Source organism: Rhinopithecus roxellana, chromosome 5 (assembly GCF_007565055.1).
Source record: "Rhinopithecus roxellana isolate Shanxi Qingling chromosome 5, ASM756505v1, whole genome shotgun sequence".
NCBI classification, from domain to species: domain Eukaryota; kingdom Metazoa; phylum Chordata; class Mammalia; order Primates; family Cercopithecidae; genus Rhinopithecus; species Rhinopithecus roxellana.
This window is the reverse complement of record NC_044553.1, coordinates 39,940,590-39,958,011: the sequence shown is the minus strand read 5'-3', so window position 1 is coordinate 39,958,011 and position 17,422 is coordinate 39,940,590. Positions and strand designations below refer to the sequence as shown.

At 51.0% G+C, this 17,422-nt stretch overlaps 1 protein-coding gene and 1 pseudogene across 3 annotated transcripts in view; one reads left to right on the top strand and one right to left on the bottom strand.

Moving 5' to 3' along the window:
- Positions 1 to 4,261: 4,261 nt before the first annotated feature.
- Positions 4,262 to 17,422, top strand: part of ONECUT1 (one cut homeobox 1) — a 36,564-nt gene continuing 23,403 nt past the window's right edge. Inside the window, exons 1-2 of one of the 2 annotated variants that reach the window (XM_010361377.2) lie at positions 4,262 to 5,724; positions 5,908 to 8,697. In XM_010361377.2, the coding sequence (XP_010359679.2) occupies positions 4,620 to 5,724; positions 5,908 to 6,017 (1,215 nt within the window). In that variant the 5' untranslated portion in view covers positions 4,262 to 4,619 and the 3' untranslated portion in view covers positions 6,018 to 8,697. Of the gene's footprint in view, positions 5,725 to 5,907; positions 8,698 to 17,422 lie in introns of those variants that run through there. The other variant, XM_010361376.2, reaches the window with a different exon arrangement.
- LOC104660896 lies at positions 15,360 to 16,828 on the bottom strand (annotated as a pseudogene). Its single transcript, XR_747779.2, has one exon. The product of XR_747779.2 is annotated as an elongation factor 1-alpha 1 pseudogene (transcript).

Genomic DNA, 17,422 nt, shown 5'->3' with positions numbered 1-17,422 from the left:
CAGGAAGTAAGCAGAGATACGAGCGGAGTGGTCTGGTGTCCTTGGATGGCCGCCCAGGCAGCCCTCGGCAACTTCCAGAACCTGGAGTCAGTTGCGGATGGCATGAGCTGACAGCCCTTTGACAGAGCATCTTCTCTTTGGGATATGGAAGGACAAGAAGTAGATAAAACAGAGTAAAGTGCAAAAAAAAAAAAATGCCCAATTTAAAATATTTTCTCGGACAAAAACTGTAACTTGAGAAGGAAAAATGGTACCGAACGTATGAATAAAATAAGCTAAACAGAGTATCAAAGATTGAAGCAAAGGGCCAGCATAATTAGTTACCACTTCCGTGGTCCCCAGAGAGTGGAGAGAAATCATTGAGTGATTTTTAAAAATAGTTTTCAATAGTGAATCGCCAGGCCACCCCATTCTGAATTTCTTGGTGTTCTACTCTAAGCCTACAGCAATTTTCTGAATAAAATTTCTGTAGAAGCGGAACAGGAGAGCTTGCCAGGAAGCACCCAGGACCAAATCCTTCACTTTCCAGTTATCTAGTGCTCTACCGTAGCCAGACACCAAAGAAATGGTTCCTCCCCAAGAGTTTAATGTTACACTAGCTACAGGCATCAGAAATGCTAGTGAGCATGTCCTGGGGTTCTAGCCAAGGAGTAAGTCTCCCCCTGGATCCCTGGGTAGAAGAATTTGTCCTGACACCCAGGATCTGGCTCTTTGTGAGTCCAAAAAAATGGGAAGTAGACATTTCATGGTTTGGAGGAGCTAGAAACATTTCTTTGGAATGGTCCTGAGAACTAGGACTGGGCCATATGTTACATCTCTACTACTCACAAAAATAATTAAAGCATTAATTTCTGAAACCGGTGGAAGGTTTTCAGAGAAGCTCATGTGGCCAGCATGTGGGGGAATGGTTTTATTCTCTTTGCACTTTTTCTTTGCTGAACCTGGTAGGGCTGCCTGGTAAGCTCTAGCCTACCCAGCATAAGAAGGATTGCTCCTGTCCATCCCATATCCCAGGTTCTCCTCCTGACGTTTACAAAATAAACATCTTCAATTCCTTGTTTTCATGCTGAAAATATTGTCAGCAACAAGCATCCAGTCATAGTCTTATTTCCTTTTTTCTTACATATATACATGTATGTAATTTTCTGCTAGTGGTTGACACTATTTTTTCTTTAAATTTCCTGCAGCTACACAAAATCTAAGCAGCTAAAAATAAGTTCTCCCCCTCAATCACACACATTGACCTACACCTACCAAGTTTCCAGGGACTCCTCTGTGGGCTCTAATTCCTTCAATCCCCGTAGTGTACCTAATGGGTGCCAGGCTTTGTTCTGGTCACTGGAAGGGGGAAAGAAGGAAAGGGACAAAATGACAAAAAGAAGTCCCAGCCTTCCAGCAGTTAATAATCTCTCTGGTGCCCCTCCTCCCTCCATACATACAAACTCACCTTAACTAGGCCTAAGAAGAGCATTCTTCCTACCCATCACATTCTTAGTAAGAAGAAAACTTTTGAGAGGTCAAATAAGAATACAGTAATGTGTTGTTTCTGACTGAGAAACCACTGTAACTCAGTCAATTAGGGAAGAACAATGGTTAGATAAACGGTATGAATAGCCAAGAAAGATTAGGGAGATTTGCAAACCAAAGCAAATCCTGCACATACAATTTTTTTAATGTTTTAGAAAAAATCAAAAATTACTGAGCAAGCCCAACACATATGGTGCTTCTTCAGGTCTTTTCCTTGGCTCCTTCTTTAGGGACCAACACAGAGCCAGCCCCCCTTTCATAAATGCCCTTGGGGGAGGGGGAAAGTTGAGCTCACCTGATGCCAGCCTTCTTCAGGTGGACTCCAGAGGCTCAGCTGAGCGCCTCACGTAAAGGAGGGTTTTCAAGATCAAGTTCCTAATTAGCTACGCAAAGAGAAAACCATGAACAATTTGTGCACTTGGTGGTATTTACTTCTTTCTTTCTTTTAACAAACTGCCTTTTGGGAAGAGAGTTGTCATAAGGACAAATCAATCATTTCAGCAGGATTAAAATATTGGGGGGCGGGGGACAACTGTTTAGGTGAAAGACTGCCTGCTACTTTAACCCATTGTTTGGTCTCTTATGCTGTGGGAAATGAGAACAGAAACAATTAAAAACCAAAGATGCAGCTTTCCACCAACATAATGTAATCTACTAGGCAGGAAATATATGTTTTGTGCTTGTGTGTATGCATGTATGAATAGGTAGATATAGATACAAGTTTGAAGAGATAATTGTGTTTTCTGAGTTTCTTTACATCAGTGTATTTTACCCAAAATATATTTTCTTCTGTGGGAGTTCCTAAATTCCAAAATGTTCTTTATGCAAGTAGACATGAAATCCATTGAGATGAATTATTTGCAGGGCCTCCATATGCACTGTTTGGACAGGATGGGAGTGTCTCTGGTGATAAAACTAGCCAGATTAACCAGTCCCAAGACATGGCACTTTCAAGGAAGTCATGTTGACTGTATCCACTGAACTTGACCTACCTGGATTAGGATGTTGCCCTAGTGGTAGCAAGGACCTGGGCAAAGAGATAGGCCTACTCATTCCTGGGCCGGTGGAGACTTTTCCCAAAGGGTTGGCCAGTCCAAACTTTTGCCTTGGGGACCCAACTACCATCACTGCCACAGCCCTGGCCTCTCTGAATGGAGGCCTTGGCTTCCACTTCCATTTGCAGTGGAAACACCACGGGTGGGCTGCAGTTTGGTGCCCCAGCAAGCAAACCTGCAGTCTGAGTCTGGCCCAGCAAAGGCTACACACACTTTATTCCGTATCTGAGTCCAGATACCCCGGCTCTGAGAGGCTATTCTCATTGTAACCACCGCTTGCCTGGGGCTGAGGCTCGGCGCTGACCCGGCCATAACTGCCACGGGCTGGACAATGGGCACATCTGTCCTTTCTCCGAGGGATGAAAGCACCTAAGCGGACACGGCTCTGCCTTTTGTTGCGGATTTTTTTTTCTTTCTTTTGTAAATGAAAGAAAGCCGCGGCATGTGGCGGCCGGGTGTAAGTCTCAAACTGGGGGCCTACGCAGGCGTCCCCACCAGGCCCAAAGACCAGGTTCGATTCCGGATTGGAGTGTGCCTGTGGGAAGGGCGAAATTACTCCCGAAGCTGAATTGATTTTCAAATCTGGAGGCTTCTCTCGGGGACGCTGGGAAAAGGGCGTCCCTACGAGCCAAGCGGAGACCCGCGCGCCGGCGTCCACCCTGCCTGCGTCAGTACTTCTGGAAAGCAACCGCCTCTGGGTGCCTTAGCAGGAGGGCCTTGGGAGTAACCGGAGGAACCGTCTGAGCCTCCACGGCCCCACCAGCACCCGGAAGTTAACACGGGTACCCACCAGGGCACTCGCTCCGCTCTCCCTCGCCCCCCTCCACAGGCCGAGTCATTGACGAAGCGGACGCACAACCTTAATTATGAGCTGAGCGGAAGAAGGAGCCAGGCGGCGGGGGACAGTGAGGTATGGTCCTAACTAGGACTCCAGGCACTGAGTGCTCTTCTCCCTAGGGCATGGATGAGAAAGGGTGGGCAAATATGTATCTGGGAGAACGAAGGGTGCCGGGTCAACGGCCGCCAAACGGACGCAGCCCTTTAAGCAATTTGCATACCACCCCACCCCAACCCCCACCCCCCAATAGGCCGTGTATTCAGGGGTGGGAAGCGCACTCCCAGCAGCCCCCCGGGAAATAAAGCTTAGAGCCGACGGGGTGATAACACAGTCCCCAGCTCCCAGGGCAACCTGCACCGGGAAGCAGCAACTGGAAAGAGAGGGGCGATGTCTCTCCAAGCATAGCACGCCAGCCACTAGGAGCCGGACAGGAGCGTCCCGGGGCTGGGAGGAGAGAGCCCACCCAAGCAAGGGAGGCGAGCCAGCCAGGCGCGAGTCTCCTGGGGTTGCAGCGGCGGCCCCAGGTCGCGCTCTGCGCCAATCTTTCGCACGTGCGCGCAGCTCCCTGGCTATCCGGCGCCGCTGGGAAGGCGCTGGGCCCCCTCCTTCGTTTGTACGGGGACGTCAAGGGCCGGGCTTACGGGGATTGAGGGGGCGGGGCCTGGCCTCGCGCATGCGCGCTGCCCCCGGCGGGCGTGAGGGCGGGCCGCGGCAGCGGCGGCAGCGGCTGCTACCGAACCGCGGCCACAGAGTCTGCAACAGTAACAGAGCCATGGCTCAAGCTGACCAGCGGCGCTGGCAGGCAGCAGCCGCGGCAGGCGCGCGGGCCGCGGCAGGGGAACCGGGGGCCTCAGAATTTTAAGAAAGAGAGGGGCGAGAGGTGGCCGGGGCGGGCGGGCTGGAGCACTGCGCTCTCCCAACGGCGCGGATCCTTTTTGGAAATTAATATTAAAAAAAAAAAAAAGCCGAGGACGCAGAGGGGAAGGTGGGGGGTAAGAGGGAAGGAGACACACACACACACGCGCGCGCACACACAGACACACACACGGAGAGAGAGAGACAGAGACAGAGCCCCACAGTGAGAGGAAGGAAGGCAACAGTCGCCAGTAGCTGATGTGAAGACCGGACTCCGTGCGCCCCTCGCCGCCTCTGCCTGGCCACATCGATGTTGTGTCCGCCGCCTGCTCGCCCGGATCACGATGAACGCGCAGCTGACCATGGAAGCGATCGGCGAGCTGCACGGGGTGAGCCATGAGCCGGTGCCCGCCCCTGCCGACCTGCTGGGCGGCAGCCCCCACGCGCGCAGCTCCGTGGCGCACCGCGGCAGCCACCTGCCCCCTGCGCACCCGCGCTCCATGGGCATGGCGTCCCTGCTGGACGGCGGCAGCGGCGGCAGCGATTACCACCACCACCACCGGGCCCCCGAGCACAGCCTGGCCGGTCCCCTGCACCCCACCATGACCATGGCCTGCGAGACTCCCCCAGGTATGAGCATGCCCACCACCTACACCACCTTGACCCCTCTGCAGCCGCTGCCGCCCATCTCCACAGTCTCGGACAAGTTCCCCCACCATCACCACCACCACCATCACCACCACCACCCGCACCACCACCAGCGCCTGGCGGGCAACGTGAGCGGTAGCTTCACGCTCATGCGGGATGAGCGCGGGCTGGCCTCCATGAATAACCTCTATACCCCCTACCACAAGGACGTGGCCGGCATGGGCCAGAGCCTCTCGCCCCTCTCCAGCTCCAGTCTGGGTAGCATCCACAACTCCCAGCAAGGGCTCCCCCACTACGCCCACCCGGGGACCGCCATGCCCACCGACAAGATGCTCACCCCCAACGGCTTCGAAGCCCACCACCCGGCCATGCTCGGCCGCCACGGGGAGCAGCACCTCACGCCCACCTCTGCCGGCATGGTGCCCATCAACGGCCTTCCTCCGCACCATCCCCACGCCCACCTGAACGCCCAGGGCCACGGGCAGCTCCTGGGCACAGCCCGGGAGCCCAACCCTTCGGTGACCGGCGCGCAGGTCAGCAATGGAAGTAATTCAGGGCAGATGGAAGAGATCAATACCAAAGAGGTGGCGCAGCGTATCACCACCGAGCTCAAGCGCTACAGCATCCCACAGGCCATCTTCGCGCAGAGGGTGCTCTGCCGCTCCCAGGGGACCCTCTCGGACCTGCTGCGCAACCCCAAACCCTGGAGCAAACTCAAATCCGGCCGGGAGACCTTCCGGAGGATGTGGAAGTGGCTGCAGGAGCCAGAGTTCCAGCGCATGTCCGCGCTCCGCTTAGCAGGTGAGCCGGCCAAGGAGCTGGGCGCGCGGGAGATAAGGTACACGAAAGCCGAAGGGACCAAAGGAGGGAGGGTAGGAGAGAGGGCTGGGTGCGCTTCATTCCGCCCACCCCTACCCCCAGAAGGGGGACTCCCTGTGCCTGGAAGGGCCAGCACAGGCTGTGGGAGCAAATTTCCTACTCTAGGGCTCAGTGTGTTGGGCTGTGGAAGGCTCCGAGAGCTAAGCGGCGGGGCCTCGGCGACTGAAGAGGCGCATTTGCGCTCAGGGACAGCGAGGGAAGCTCGTACGGCCTGAGGCGGAGAGAAATCCCCGCACCTGGTGAGACACTCTGCGCCACCTCTCAGTTCAGCGATCCGGGTTTGGGAAGAGGGAGGACAACGCGAGCGTGGAATCGCACGCAAATGTTCCTCGCAGGTAACTCTGACACATCCCAGGCGCTGGGCTGGAGCGTGCCGGAGCTGCGTTGAGGTTTAGCTGAACTGGCTGCTGTGATCCCCTCCCGCGCTCATTCTTTTGGCGCTGGCTGGAGTGATCTCAATCTAAGAGTATGGGCAAAAAGTTTCAAAGCCACTGGGCAATGGGTTTGTAGCACAGACAAGGTGTAAGGGTTAGGACGCTCTCTGCGAATGGAATTGGCTGTGGAAAGGAGAGGGAGACTGGCCGTCCCAAGGTCCCAGTGAGAGCTGCAAAGCAATAGCCAAGTCTGGGGACCGCCTTCGCTGCCGACTCCCTGAGGACTTTGCATTTTGTTTTATGATTCTTCTTCGCGATTTTAGCCTGAATCCCCGTGCGGGAGGGGGATTTGGGGGTGGGAGTGTGTAAATGACCCCCAAGTCTGCGAGCAGAGGTCTCCTGCCCAAAACCCCAAACCCCAGGTGTTTCTGAGTTCAGCGGGAAGGTCTCCTCGGCAGGGCGCAGACACCGCGCCTGGCTCCCCTAGACCACGGATAGGCGGAGAAGACAGCTGAGCCCAGCCCGAACCCCACCGGGGATTTCAGGAGGATTCGGCGACCCTTGAGGGTGGAGAACATGAGGGGAGGTAGAGCTAAGGACAGCGGAGGGTGGCCTGGGTTTGATGAGATCCGGGCAGCGGTTGCCAAGTTGATTGACTCTTGGTTCATGCCCCCTTCCCCCCGCCCAAACTCCCTAACCCCCACCTCCGTCTCAGCCCGGCGCCCGGGCCTGAGCCTTGGCCAAGAGAAAAGGTAAAAGCCGGAATGAGGGTTTGTTAATTAACTGATCGTTCTCCATTAATTCGTCCCTGGAGAACGAGAGACAGTCAATCCGCTCTGAGCCGGGGGCACTGAGCCGTTTCACAGTCTAAAATCAAAGCGTGAGGCCAAAGCCCCCTCCCCCAACTCGTGCCTGCCAATGAGAAGCTAGGGGGTGGCAGGTGCCGACCAGCTTGTGATTCATGCCCCGAAGCCACCCAAAGCGTTCTTTGGGTTTGGGCGCTCCAGGCCTCCCGTCCCGAAGCGCCGCGCTGGCTGAGACTCTGCCCTGCCAGGTTTTCCAGCCCAGCCCTGCCTTCGTTCGCCCCAGGCAAAGTCCTCATGCAGGTTCCTGCTGGGCGCCCCCGCGAATCGCAGGCTCCTGGGTTTCCACTCTCTAGTCCTTGTGCTAGAGAGTGAAATATCTCCATATATCCACCCCCGTGGGCTGCCCGCAAGCAGCTGAGGTTCCGGAGGGAGTGGGCGAAGGGGCTGCTCCTCGCCTTAAGAGCTTCGTCTCTCCAGAGCCCAAGGTAGTGCCTTTTCACACACTCACACCACCCCAGAGCCGGGCTTCAGGGCCTCTTACCCAGGCAGTGCCTGCTGAAGCCAACGAGTGGGGCAAGGGAATGTGGGAAGAAGATAGAAATGGAGAAGGCCACCCCTCCAGGAAAACTCGGTCCCCATCCCCCACCCCCGCCTCCTGGAGGCTCTTGCTCTGGACTTCAATGTCCCTCCTCCCCCCACTGCCTGCTGTCGCCCCCTGGAAGGACAGACGGACACGTTCTGTTCAGAGACGACCTCTGAGCCATGGAAACCTGGCCACAGGAGCGCCCTCTGACCTCCAAGCGTGGAGAGCTACAGAGCCGAGCTCGGGGGACGGCACTGTGGAGGGGGAGGGAGCCTGAGGGCTGGGACCCGCAAGCTGGAGGCGCAAACCTGGTGCCTGTCAGGTGTTCGTGGCACCCAGGAGGCTATCGAAGGAGCGCCTGCCTGGGCACCCAGCAACCTGTGGAGAGCCATGCAGCCCTCGGCCCCAGACCCATGGCCTTTTCCTCGAAAAAGTGAAACATTGGAGACTCCAGCAGGGCAGACATTTGGCACCAAACACCCAGCCGGCTGTGTCCTGAGACCCTGAGGAAGCATGTCTATTACATTTTTGTTTCCTTAACTTAAAAGTGATGGTGGAAAGGGCTAGGATTGAGGGCGCTGTGTTGGTCCAGGAGGGCCTCCTGCAAGGAACCAGGAACAGTCTCTTCACAACCTATTTTTAAGTTACTGAAGAACGAGCCTTCTCATTAACATTTTCATATTGTAAAAAGAGTGGGGTTATTTTCTGAACTTTCCAAATGATCTCTAGCGGGCCAAGTGCAAGAACCTTAAAACGAATTGCAGAGCGCCTTGGCCGCTCCTACAGGACATTAGTGCCTGCCCCCCCCCCACCAGCTCCCCTGTGAGGAGGAGCCCCTGGCAGCTTTCCTTGCTGTTGTGCTCAGAGACCCTCCCCCAGTCTCGTTCCAACCACCTTGCGAGGTCAGGGCTCACTGAGCCCGGTTCCTTCGCTCCGCAGCGGGAGAGTGGTGGCTTCTCCACGCCCCTCTGTCCTCCAGGTGCCGGCCGCCTGTTGCAGAGGGTCAAAACCCTCTGCTCGTGGCGCTGTTTGGGGAGGCGCCTTCCGGTCACGAAGTAACAGCGGCTGGTGGAAAAAGGGCGACAGGAGAAAATTCCCACCAAATTAGCTACCTCTTAAAAATCAATATATGTTCCCTCCATGTACTATTGCTGCTGCCCCATTAAAGAGCAGAGCGACAGGGTTCTCGCCGCATCTCCTCCCGGATGAGGCGGGCGGGTGGGTGGGTGGCGCGCTTCTGACGTGGGCGCCTATCAAGACGCAAGATTAGTTTCCAATTAAAGATTCCAGAGAGCTTCGGCCACACGGCGGGGGCTGCCGGCTCAGAAAGAGACTACAACACACAACCACCAGCAAGCTCAGCACCGCGGACCCAGTAGAAGGCTGCGCGCAGGCCCGAGGTTCGGGCGGGGGTGGGTGTTGGGCACTCCGACCCTGCCCGACTTGGAGGGGAGGAAACCTCCAAACCCCGCGGGGGGGTTGGCGGGGCCTCCAGCACCCGGACTGCGCCCCCTTCCCGTCCAGTGTTTGCCCCAGAAAGACCTGAAAGAGGACCTGAGCCAGAGGGGAGGGGTTCGGTCGGGAGGCGGCCATGAGAAAGTCTCGCCCAGCCCAACCTGGGCTGTGTTTGCCCTGAGTGGCCTTGCGGCCTGGTTGATTGATAACTGGCTCCCGCACAAGTCCATTTGCTTTTTTGTTAATATTTATCCCAGGGATGACATTTCAAATGTCCCCCCGCTTTTCTGGGCCATGGGAGCCAGGCAGGAGTGCGGGGCCCTAGGCAGCGCCCTTCAATCCTTGAAGACTACTGGGCCGGGAGAGAAGCCAGGACTGGGCGTGTGGGACGCAGGAGCTGGAACAGGGTTTCTGGGCCCAAGAGTTGGGGGAGAAGGCGTCAAGCGCAGCGATTTCCTCACGCTTCGCGTCTTGGCCCTGCGGATCTGGTGCCGCGCAGCTGCTCCCAGCCCGCTGCGGCGCGAACAAAGGGCCGGCAGGGCGCGACCGACCGTGTCCGCCTAGGAGCCAGGGGCGAGGGGCGCCGCCAGCGGGGAGCGCCTCCTCCGAAGGCCTGGGATGGCCTGCTGCGGAGACCAAGGAGTCTCAGAGCCTACCAGGCCGAAAAGTGGCAGTGCGTCCCGGTAGTCGGCTGGGGACCCTCACACACACACACACCAGCAGATTGTAAAACCAAAAGGTCTCGCTGTTGCAGACAGTCACCAGAAGGCTCTGTGTGGTGCCTGTCTCGCGGCCGGTGTCTGTCCCCTCGAGGGTGTAGGACCATAGTTCCCTCTATGTAATTCTCTCAGGGTAACGGGTATAAACCGGGCTGAGGAGAGGGGGGTGCCCTTGGAGATAAGAAGTGGGCTCGTGGCAACGACCTGAAGCAGGCAAAACCTACTTCTGGGGCTTGAGGGGGGCTGATGGCTGTTGTGTGGCGACCTTGGTGTCAGCGCAGCTAGGATGCCTGCCAGAGACAAACTCCACTACCTGTTCGGAGGTATGTGGCTATCCCGTCTGGGGGTGCAGCCCCTATAGCCTTGGAAGCATCCGGCGAGGGATCCCGGTAGTTGGGCGACCCGCCTGACCCAGGGCACAGGGGTTGCTAGAGACCCAGTCCCGACATCTCCGCTTACAACCGACACTTGAGTGGGACAGTGCCACCAATAGCACGGTTGTGTTGTAGCAGCAGAGGACTCAAATCCCAGGATGCGCCTCTCCTTATCTGCAAACGTCGAGCCCTCCGCGCTCCCTGCTTCCCTCCATTCGGCTCTCTTTCTTGGGGTAGCCGGGCTGTGCTAGGGGAGCGGCGCGCGCCCCCTGCGGGCCGTCGGGGCCGGGCGCCCCGCGAGCGTCAGTGGTTCAGCCCGCTGCGGAGAGAAAAGGGATGCTTGCTGCGTCTTTGTTTTTAGAACGTCGTTGTCCTAGTGAATTTCAAAACAATAACTATTTTGATAGGAAGAAAGTGTGAAGGAGGAAGAGAAGGCTATATAGAGGGTATGTCGAGGTCCCCAACAATGCCTGGATGTTACCCAATTCATGAAACAAAATTCTCATCCCCCGAAGTACACCCCAGCTCTAACCTCCCCAAACAAGATGCGTACTTGGATTTTGCATCCAAAGTATGCTTTTGTTGGCATGTTTTCATTTAAGAAAAGCGGGGTCAGAGTAGAGAAGGTGACCCTGGCGGTCTGAAGTCAGAGGTTGGAGCTGAGGGATATAATACCCGGCAGATTGGCGGTTCCTTTGTTTTGTTGTTTCCTCTTCCTGCAAACTGGCCCGAGTCAGGAGGCAGCCTTGAGGCCTTGAGCTGGGAAGTCTTTGTTTCCTCTCGTGTGGGGTGCGTGAAAGGGCCTTCGGAGGCCGACTGGCCTGGAGCCCTGGCGTGGCGTCAGGACCCTAGGACAGGGTCCCACCGCCCTGTCGCCTGATCCCATTTCTCTTTGCCCCTGATAGGCGGATAGAATGTCTTTCGGAAGTCATAGTAAGAAAACAAAAATTAACAGCTAAAGTTCCGAAGTTTATAATGGCCCAGTCAGGAATATACACTGGCACAGTGAGGTAATCGAAAAGATCAAACCTATCCTCGTCGATCGGGTGGTTGATCTTTTTGTCCCTCCACGCGGCTTTGTGTATCTGAGGGCACGTGCACACCTGCTTATAAAATCGGAATTCGCGTCCCTGTGGGTGTGACAGGGGTTGGATCATTAAGCTAAAACGTTCAATTCGGTCCCTTTGATCCGCGCTGGGGAAAATCTATAGTCATCTCTAATCTACGAGGTCTTTAAGGAGGTTGTTACACGAGCTGGTTTGATGTCATTATTTCCACATTCATGGCAAATTCAGCTAATCAAACAAATGCTGCTACCCCAAGTTATCAGAAGAAGTCGTTCTTACAGAGCATACCAATAAAATTTATTTCTGATTTTCTTGTAAGACAGAAAATCCTCAAGTCTAATAAAGGCGGGTAATTAAGAAGGAGGCTCTCCAGTATCCTGCTCCTCAGCTTGAGGCCTTGTTCCTCAAATGACATTGCTCGTGCTCTTTGTAAAGTCCATATATTGGAATATTTAAACACGGACTTAATATTTTAAATCAGTCTAGGAGTCTTGATGGGTTGAATAAAAAATGACTAGTTTCATTTCAGTGCCCATTAAAACAGCAGAATTTCCACACTCTTGGTAAAATTGAATGGCCCCCAACCTAAGGTAGCAACAGAAGGAAGGCGTTACTGAAGTTGTGGTTGTTAGAGGGTGCATTTCTTATAATGCTGGAGAAAACATTTAACAAATATTTATTAAATAATATTCTCATTGTGTCTCTATTTAAATAAGATGGATAAGCATCTTTGGGAGAAGAAAGCCACATTATTTCTACATGAAAAATGTCAGTCTCATAGAGTCCAGTAAAAAAAAAAAAGTATTTCTTATGTGAATGGATTTAGTGCACAATCATAAATTCCTACCTTCTATCAATAGGTTTGTATAGGTTCTTATTTTAGCACAAGTATGTTAATACTAATGAAGCTTAATTTCCTCCTGAGATAATAAGATTGGGCTAGGCAACTAGACCAATCACAAGACAATCTGATTATTTTGATACAAATGTAAAAATTATTTATCACAGGGTCTTGCTATAGAAGCATCCACATTTGTCTCTTCCAAGAGATGTTACAGTATCATAAAATTGGAACAAATTAACTTCTAGAAATTTTCTTCTTTTAATAGCTAATGGATGCTGGGCTTAGTACCAAGATGATGGGTTGATCTGTGCAGCAAACCACCATGGCACATGTTTACCTATGTAACAAACCTGCACATCCTGCACATGTACCTTGGAACTCAAAATAAAAGTTGAAGAAAACAAAGAAATGTTCTTTTAGATGAGGCAATTTAATAAGACAACAGCTGGACAGAACTAGACCCTAAAGTACAACCCATCTCATTTGTCATAGTAACTGATAAGGAAGAAGCTTAAGTTTTTTGTGCACATTCTATTTGTTGGGTACTGCGATAGGAACATAGATGTTCTCATTGAAGACTCACCATTTATACCAGTGGTTCCCACATCTTACTATACATTGGAATCACTTACAGACCTTTAAAAAACTGATGCCTAGCTGCAGCTTCAGATATTTGTATGTAATTGGTACAGAACGTGACATGGGCATTGGGATTTTTATAAACCCCCAGGCAATTTTGATGTGCAGCCAAGTTTGGGAAACATTAGTCTATGTGGTGGTTACTGCTTCTTTCCCTGTTGCTCTCTTCAGTGAAGCTAAATAATTTACTTGTGATAACACCTCTGAAAAACAGTAATGCCCTGAGCTCGGCTTTCCCATTTCAAAGCCCAGAACCTTTTATCCTCCATCCCATGCTTCTGTTGCCAGGACAGGTGCACCAGGTTAGTGGAGCAAGAATGTGGCAATAACTGATTCGAAAGTATCTACATAATAAAGCTCTTGAAAATAGAGAAAGTGTGTCTTTCATTTCGGACTCTCAAAGAGAGTCACTTATGAGAACTTGTTTCTTTTATACTCAAGACTTTTAAAAGAGATTTTTTATTATTCTGTTTTGAAGAAGCAGCCAGAAAATGCAAGGAAGTGCCAGAGGTAGATGTGGAATCCCAGTCTCCCCATCCATTTGTTCACTTAAACAATTATTGATGGACAAGACCTATCTCATTAGATGTGCCTGTAGGTGGAACTCGTCCATTTTGTCCCTTGCCTTGGAAGGGGGCCCAAGGGCCCAGATCTCCCCATACCTTCAGGCGTTGGCATTCTGATCTGCACTTGGACAGCAATTACACTTCTTGGCTCCACGTCAGTGCCTGCCTTGCTATTTCAAAGCTTGTCCGTAACTCATATTTTAGGGCTCTGCACTAAAAAGTAATAAATTGACCAAAACTCAGTATACAGGCTGGCAGTTGTCTAGAGGGCATCTTGCAATTTCTGTCAAACACTGCGTGTTTCCAGTCTCCATGTGTTTCTCATCTTCCTTTGCATATGCCGCCGTGGGATACTCAGAATCGACGGTTTCTGAAATCACTGCTTTCGTTTTCACATCTGGTGATGATCTCATAGTCCCAAAGAGAGGTTATCGAAGGAACGCAATAAACTATATGCTTTTTGCTTTCTTTCCTGTTGTCTTCTAAAACAGATCAATGGGGAAAATTAAATAAACAAACGAGCGAAGCGCGCCACCTAGTGACCTCTGTGTTCGCTGCAGCTTCTACGACTGAAGTGCGTGAGAGGAGTGGCTAACGCGATTCCAGTATTGATGGAGTCACAAAAATCGTTCATTAAGGCAATTTAATCTTTGCTATTAAATGTCTTTTCAATTCATTTGGGGTAATTAAGATGCAGTTAAAGTGATTAAATTCTAATTACTTATGCTAGACAAAGACATATTTGTCACACTAATGCGGTTAACTAAGGACTCAGAAAGAAAGTTAACATTTACTTCAAATGATGCAACTGGAAAAATCAGTTCCTCTTTTCATCATTAATCCAGTGAGCTGGGTGATTATGTAATGGCACTACCAGCTCATTAAAAGGGGAAGTGCTGATTAAAATGACTGCTCGGAGGAAAACTGGAACCAGAAGTACCTCAGTACTGTTTGGTCAGCATATTCCTGCACAAAATTGCTTGGTGTTCTTTCCCTCCAAGCCCCTACCCCAGAGTAATAAACAGCTCCTGAGTTTCATCCTGACATTAAAAAAGGGCTGCCTCACAGAAAGCTTTTAGCATCTGCCTGCAGACGTTGTTAAACCAAAACATATGTTTAAATGGTAAAAGGCGACTTGGTGTAGAGAGAACCAGGCAGATGGGAAGGGGTAGGGAGGAAGAGAATTCCTGAAGGACACAGCTCCAGAAGAAAAATTTCCACTACAGGCTTCGAAAGCCCCCTTTGTTCACACCAACACCCATCCTGTTAGGAAGGTCTCCTTCACCTCCCCAGCTCCACATTCACTGTCAGATGGATGGAGACAGATGCCTCTGCCCTGGACTTATACCACACGCGGTTATTATGCACACTCCGAAGAGCGCTAAGTACCTTTGCTGCAGATTGCTCTCTTTTCGGCATTTTCCCACATTCACATGTGGATTAGAAACCATCAAGTCACTGAGGCTATTTTGCAATAATCTCCATAGGTCGTTCCCAGAATCTTAGTATAGCCTAATTATGAGTGCTCCTAAAGGGAAGATGATTTTAAACGAAATGAATTTAAAGTTTTCCTTACTCACAAAAATGGCTTTTTAAGGAAGTGCCTAGTCTCTGGCTGGTGGTTATGGGGAATGATCCAAGGACAAGAATGATCAATCAGATAATTGGGGACTGTTTTTCCCCCAGGAGACCAGTATCTCTTAGTATAGTTAAATTTGCATATGGAAACTGTAATTGTGATTTATTTATCCCATCAAATAATATCACCCCTGTTTATAACCAAAGAAATGAAAGTTATCAAATTTATGTCACTTAAGTTAAACAAGTATTTTCTATTTTTTTTTTTTCTCATTAAACTTTTTTAATGGGTCTCAAAATTCTGTGACAAATTTTTGGTCAAGTTGTTTCCATTAAAAAGTACTGATTTTAAAAACTAATAACTTAAAACTGCCACATGCAAAAAAGAAAACCAAAGTGGTCCACAAAACATTCTCCTTTCCTTCTGAAGGTTTTACGATGCATTGTTATCATTAACCAGTCTTTTACTACTAAACTTAAATAGCCAATTGAAACAAACAGTTCTGAGACCATTCTTCCACCACTGATTAAGAGTGGGGTGGCAGGTATTAGGGATAATATTCATTTAGCCTTCTGAGCTTTCTGGGCAGACTTGGTGACCTTGCCAGCTCCAGCAGCCTTCTTGTCCACTGCTTTGATGACACCCACCACAACTGTCTGCCTCATATCACGAACAGCAAAGCGACCCAAAGGTGGATAGTCTGAGAAGCTCTCAACACACATAGGCTTGCCAGGAACCATATCAACAATGGCGGCATCACCAGACTTCAAGAATTTAGGGCCATCTTCCAGTTTTTTTTACCAGAACGGCGATCAATCTTTTCCTTCAGCTCAGCAAACTTGCATGCAATGTGAGCCGTGTGGCAATCCAACACAGGGGCATAGCCAGCACTTATTTGGCCTGGATGGTTCAGGATAATCACCTGAGCAGTGAAGCCAGCTGCTTCCATTGGTGGGTCGTTTTTGCTGTCATCAGCAACGTTGCCACGACGAACATCCTTGACAGACACATTCTTGAGATTAAAGCCCACGTTGTCCCCAGGAAGAGCTTCACTCAAAGCTTCATGGTGCATTTCGACAGATTTTACTTCAGTTGTTACGTTGACTGGAGCAAAGGTGACCACCATACCGGGTTTGAGAACACCAGTCTCCACTCGGCCAACAGGAACAGTACCAATACCACCAATTTTGTAGACATCCTGGAGAGGCAGGCGCAAGGGCTTGTCAGTTGGACGAGTTGGTGGTAGGATGCAGTCCAGAGCCTCAAGCAGCGTGGTTCCACTGGCATTGCCATCCTTACGGGTGACCTTCCATCCCTTGAACCAAGGCATGTTAGCACTTGGCTCCAGCGTGTTGTCACCATTCCAACCAGAAATTGGCACAAATGCTACTGTCGGGGTTGTAGCCAATTTTCTTAATGTAAGTGCTGACTTCCTTAACAATTTCCTCATATCTCTTCTGTCTGTAGGGTGGCTCACTGGAATCCATTTTGTTAACACCAACAATTAGTTGTTTCACACCCAGTGTGTAAGCCAGAAGAGCAGGCTCTCAGGTCTGCCCATTCTTGGAGATACCAGCTTCAATTTCACCAACACCAGCAGCAACAATTAGGACAGCACAGTCAGCCTGAGATGTCCCTGTAATCATGTTTTTGATGAAGTCTCTGTGTCCTGGGGCATCAATGATAGTCACATAATACTTGCTGGTCTCAAATTTCCACAAGGAGATATCAATGGTGATACCACGTTCCCGCTCAGCTTTCAGTTTATCCAAGACCCAGGCATACTTGAAGGAGCCCTTTCCCATCTCAGCAGCCTCCTTCTCAAATTTTTCAATGGTTCTTTTGTCGATGCCACCGCATTTGTAGATCAGATGGCCAGTAGTGGTGGACTTGCCCGAATCTACGTGTCCAATGACGACAATGTTGATATGAGTCTTTTCCTTTCCCATTTTGGCTTTTAGGGGTAGTTTTCACGACACCTCTGTTCTGGCGGCAAACCCGTTGCGAAAAGCAGTATTTTCTTTTTAAATAAACTGGTCGGCCGGGCACAGTGGCTCATGCCTGTAATCCCAGCACTTTGGGAGGCTGAGGCAGGCAGATCACGAGGTCATGAGATTGAGACCATCCTGGTCAACAGGGTGAAGCCCTGTCTGTACTAAAATACAAGAAAAAAAAAAAAGTAACCCAGGTATGGTGGCCTGCGCCTGTAGTCCCAGCTACTCAGGAGGCTGAGGCAGGGGAATCACTTGAACCTGGGAGGCAGAGGTTGTAGTGAGCCGAGATCGCACCACTGCACTCCAGCCTAGGCGACAGAGTGAGACTCCATCGCAAAATAAACTGGTCAGTTATTTGAATATTTACAGAGTCATTATTAATGTAATGGATCGTATTATACCATCTTCAGTTACAAAAAATAAAATAAAATTCCCTCTCTGGATTAAGAATCAAGTGCCCCAGAGAAAGTTTCCTGTAGTAATTAGCTCTTAGATATTGTCAAGTAATTTAACCTTTCTGGGCCTCAGTCTCAATAAATGTGGAATTAAGGATTTGGCTTTAGGGTCCCTTCCAGGTGTCACATTCTATGGTTGATTGCCTTCTATGATGACTGTGTATC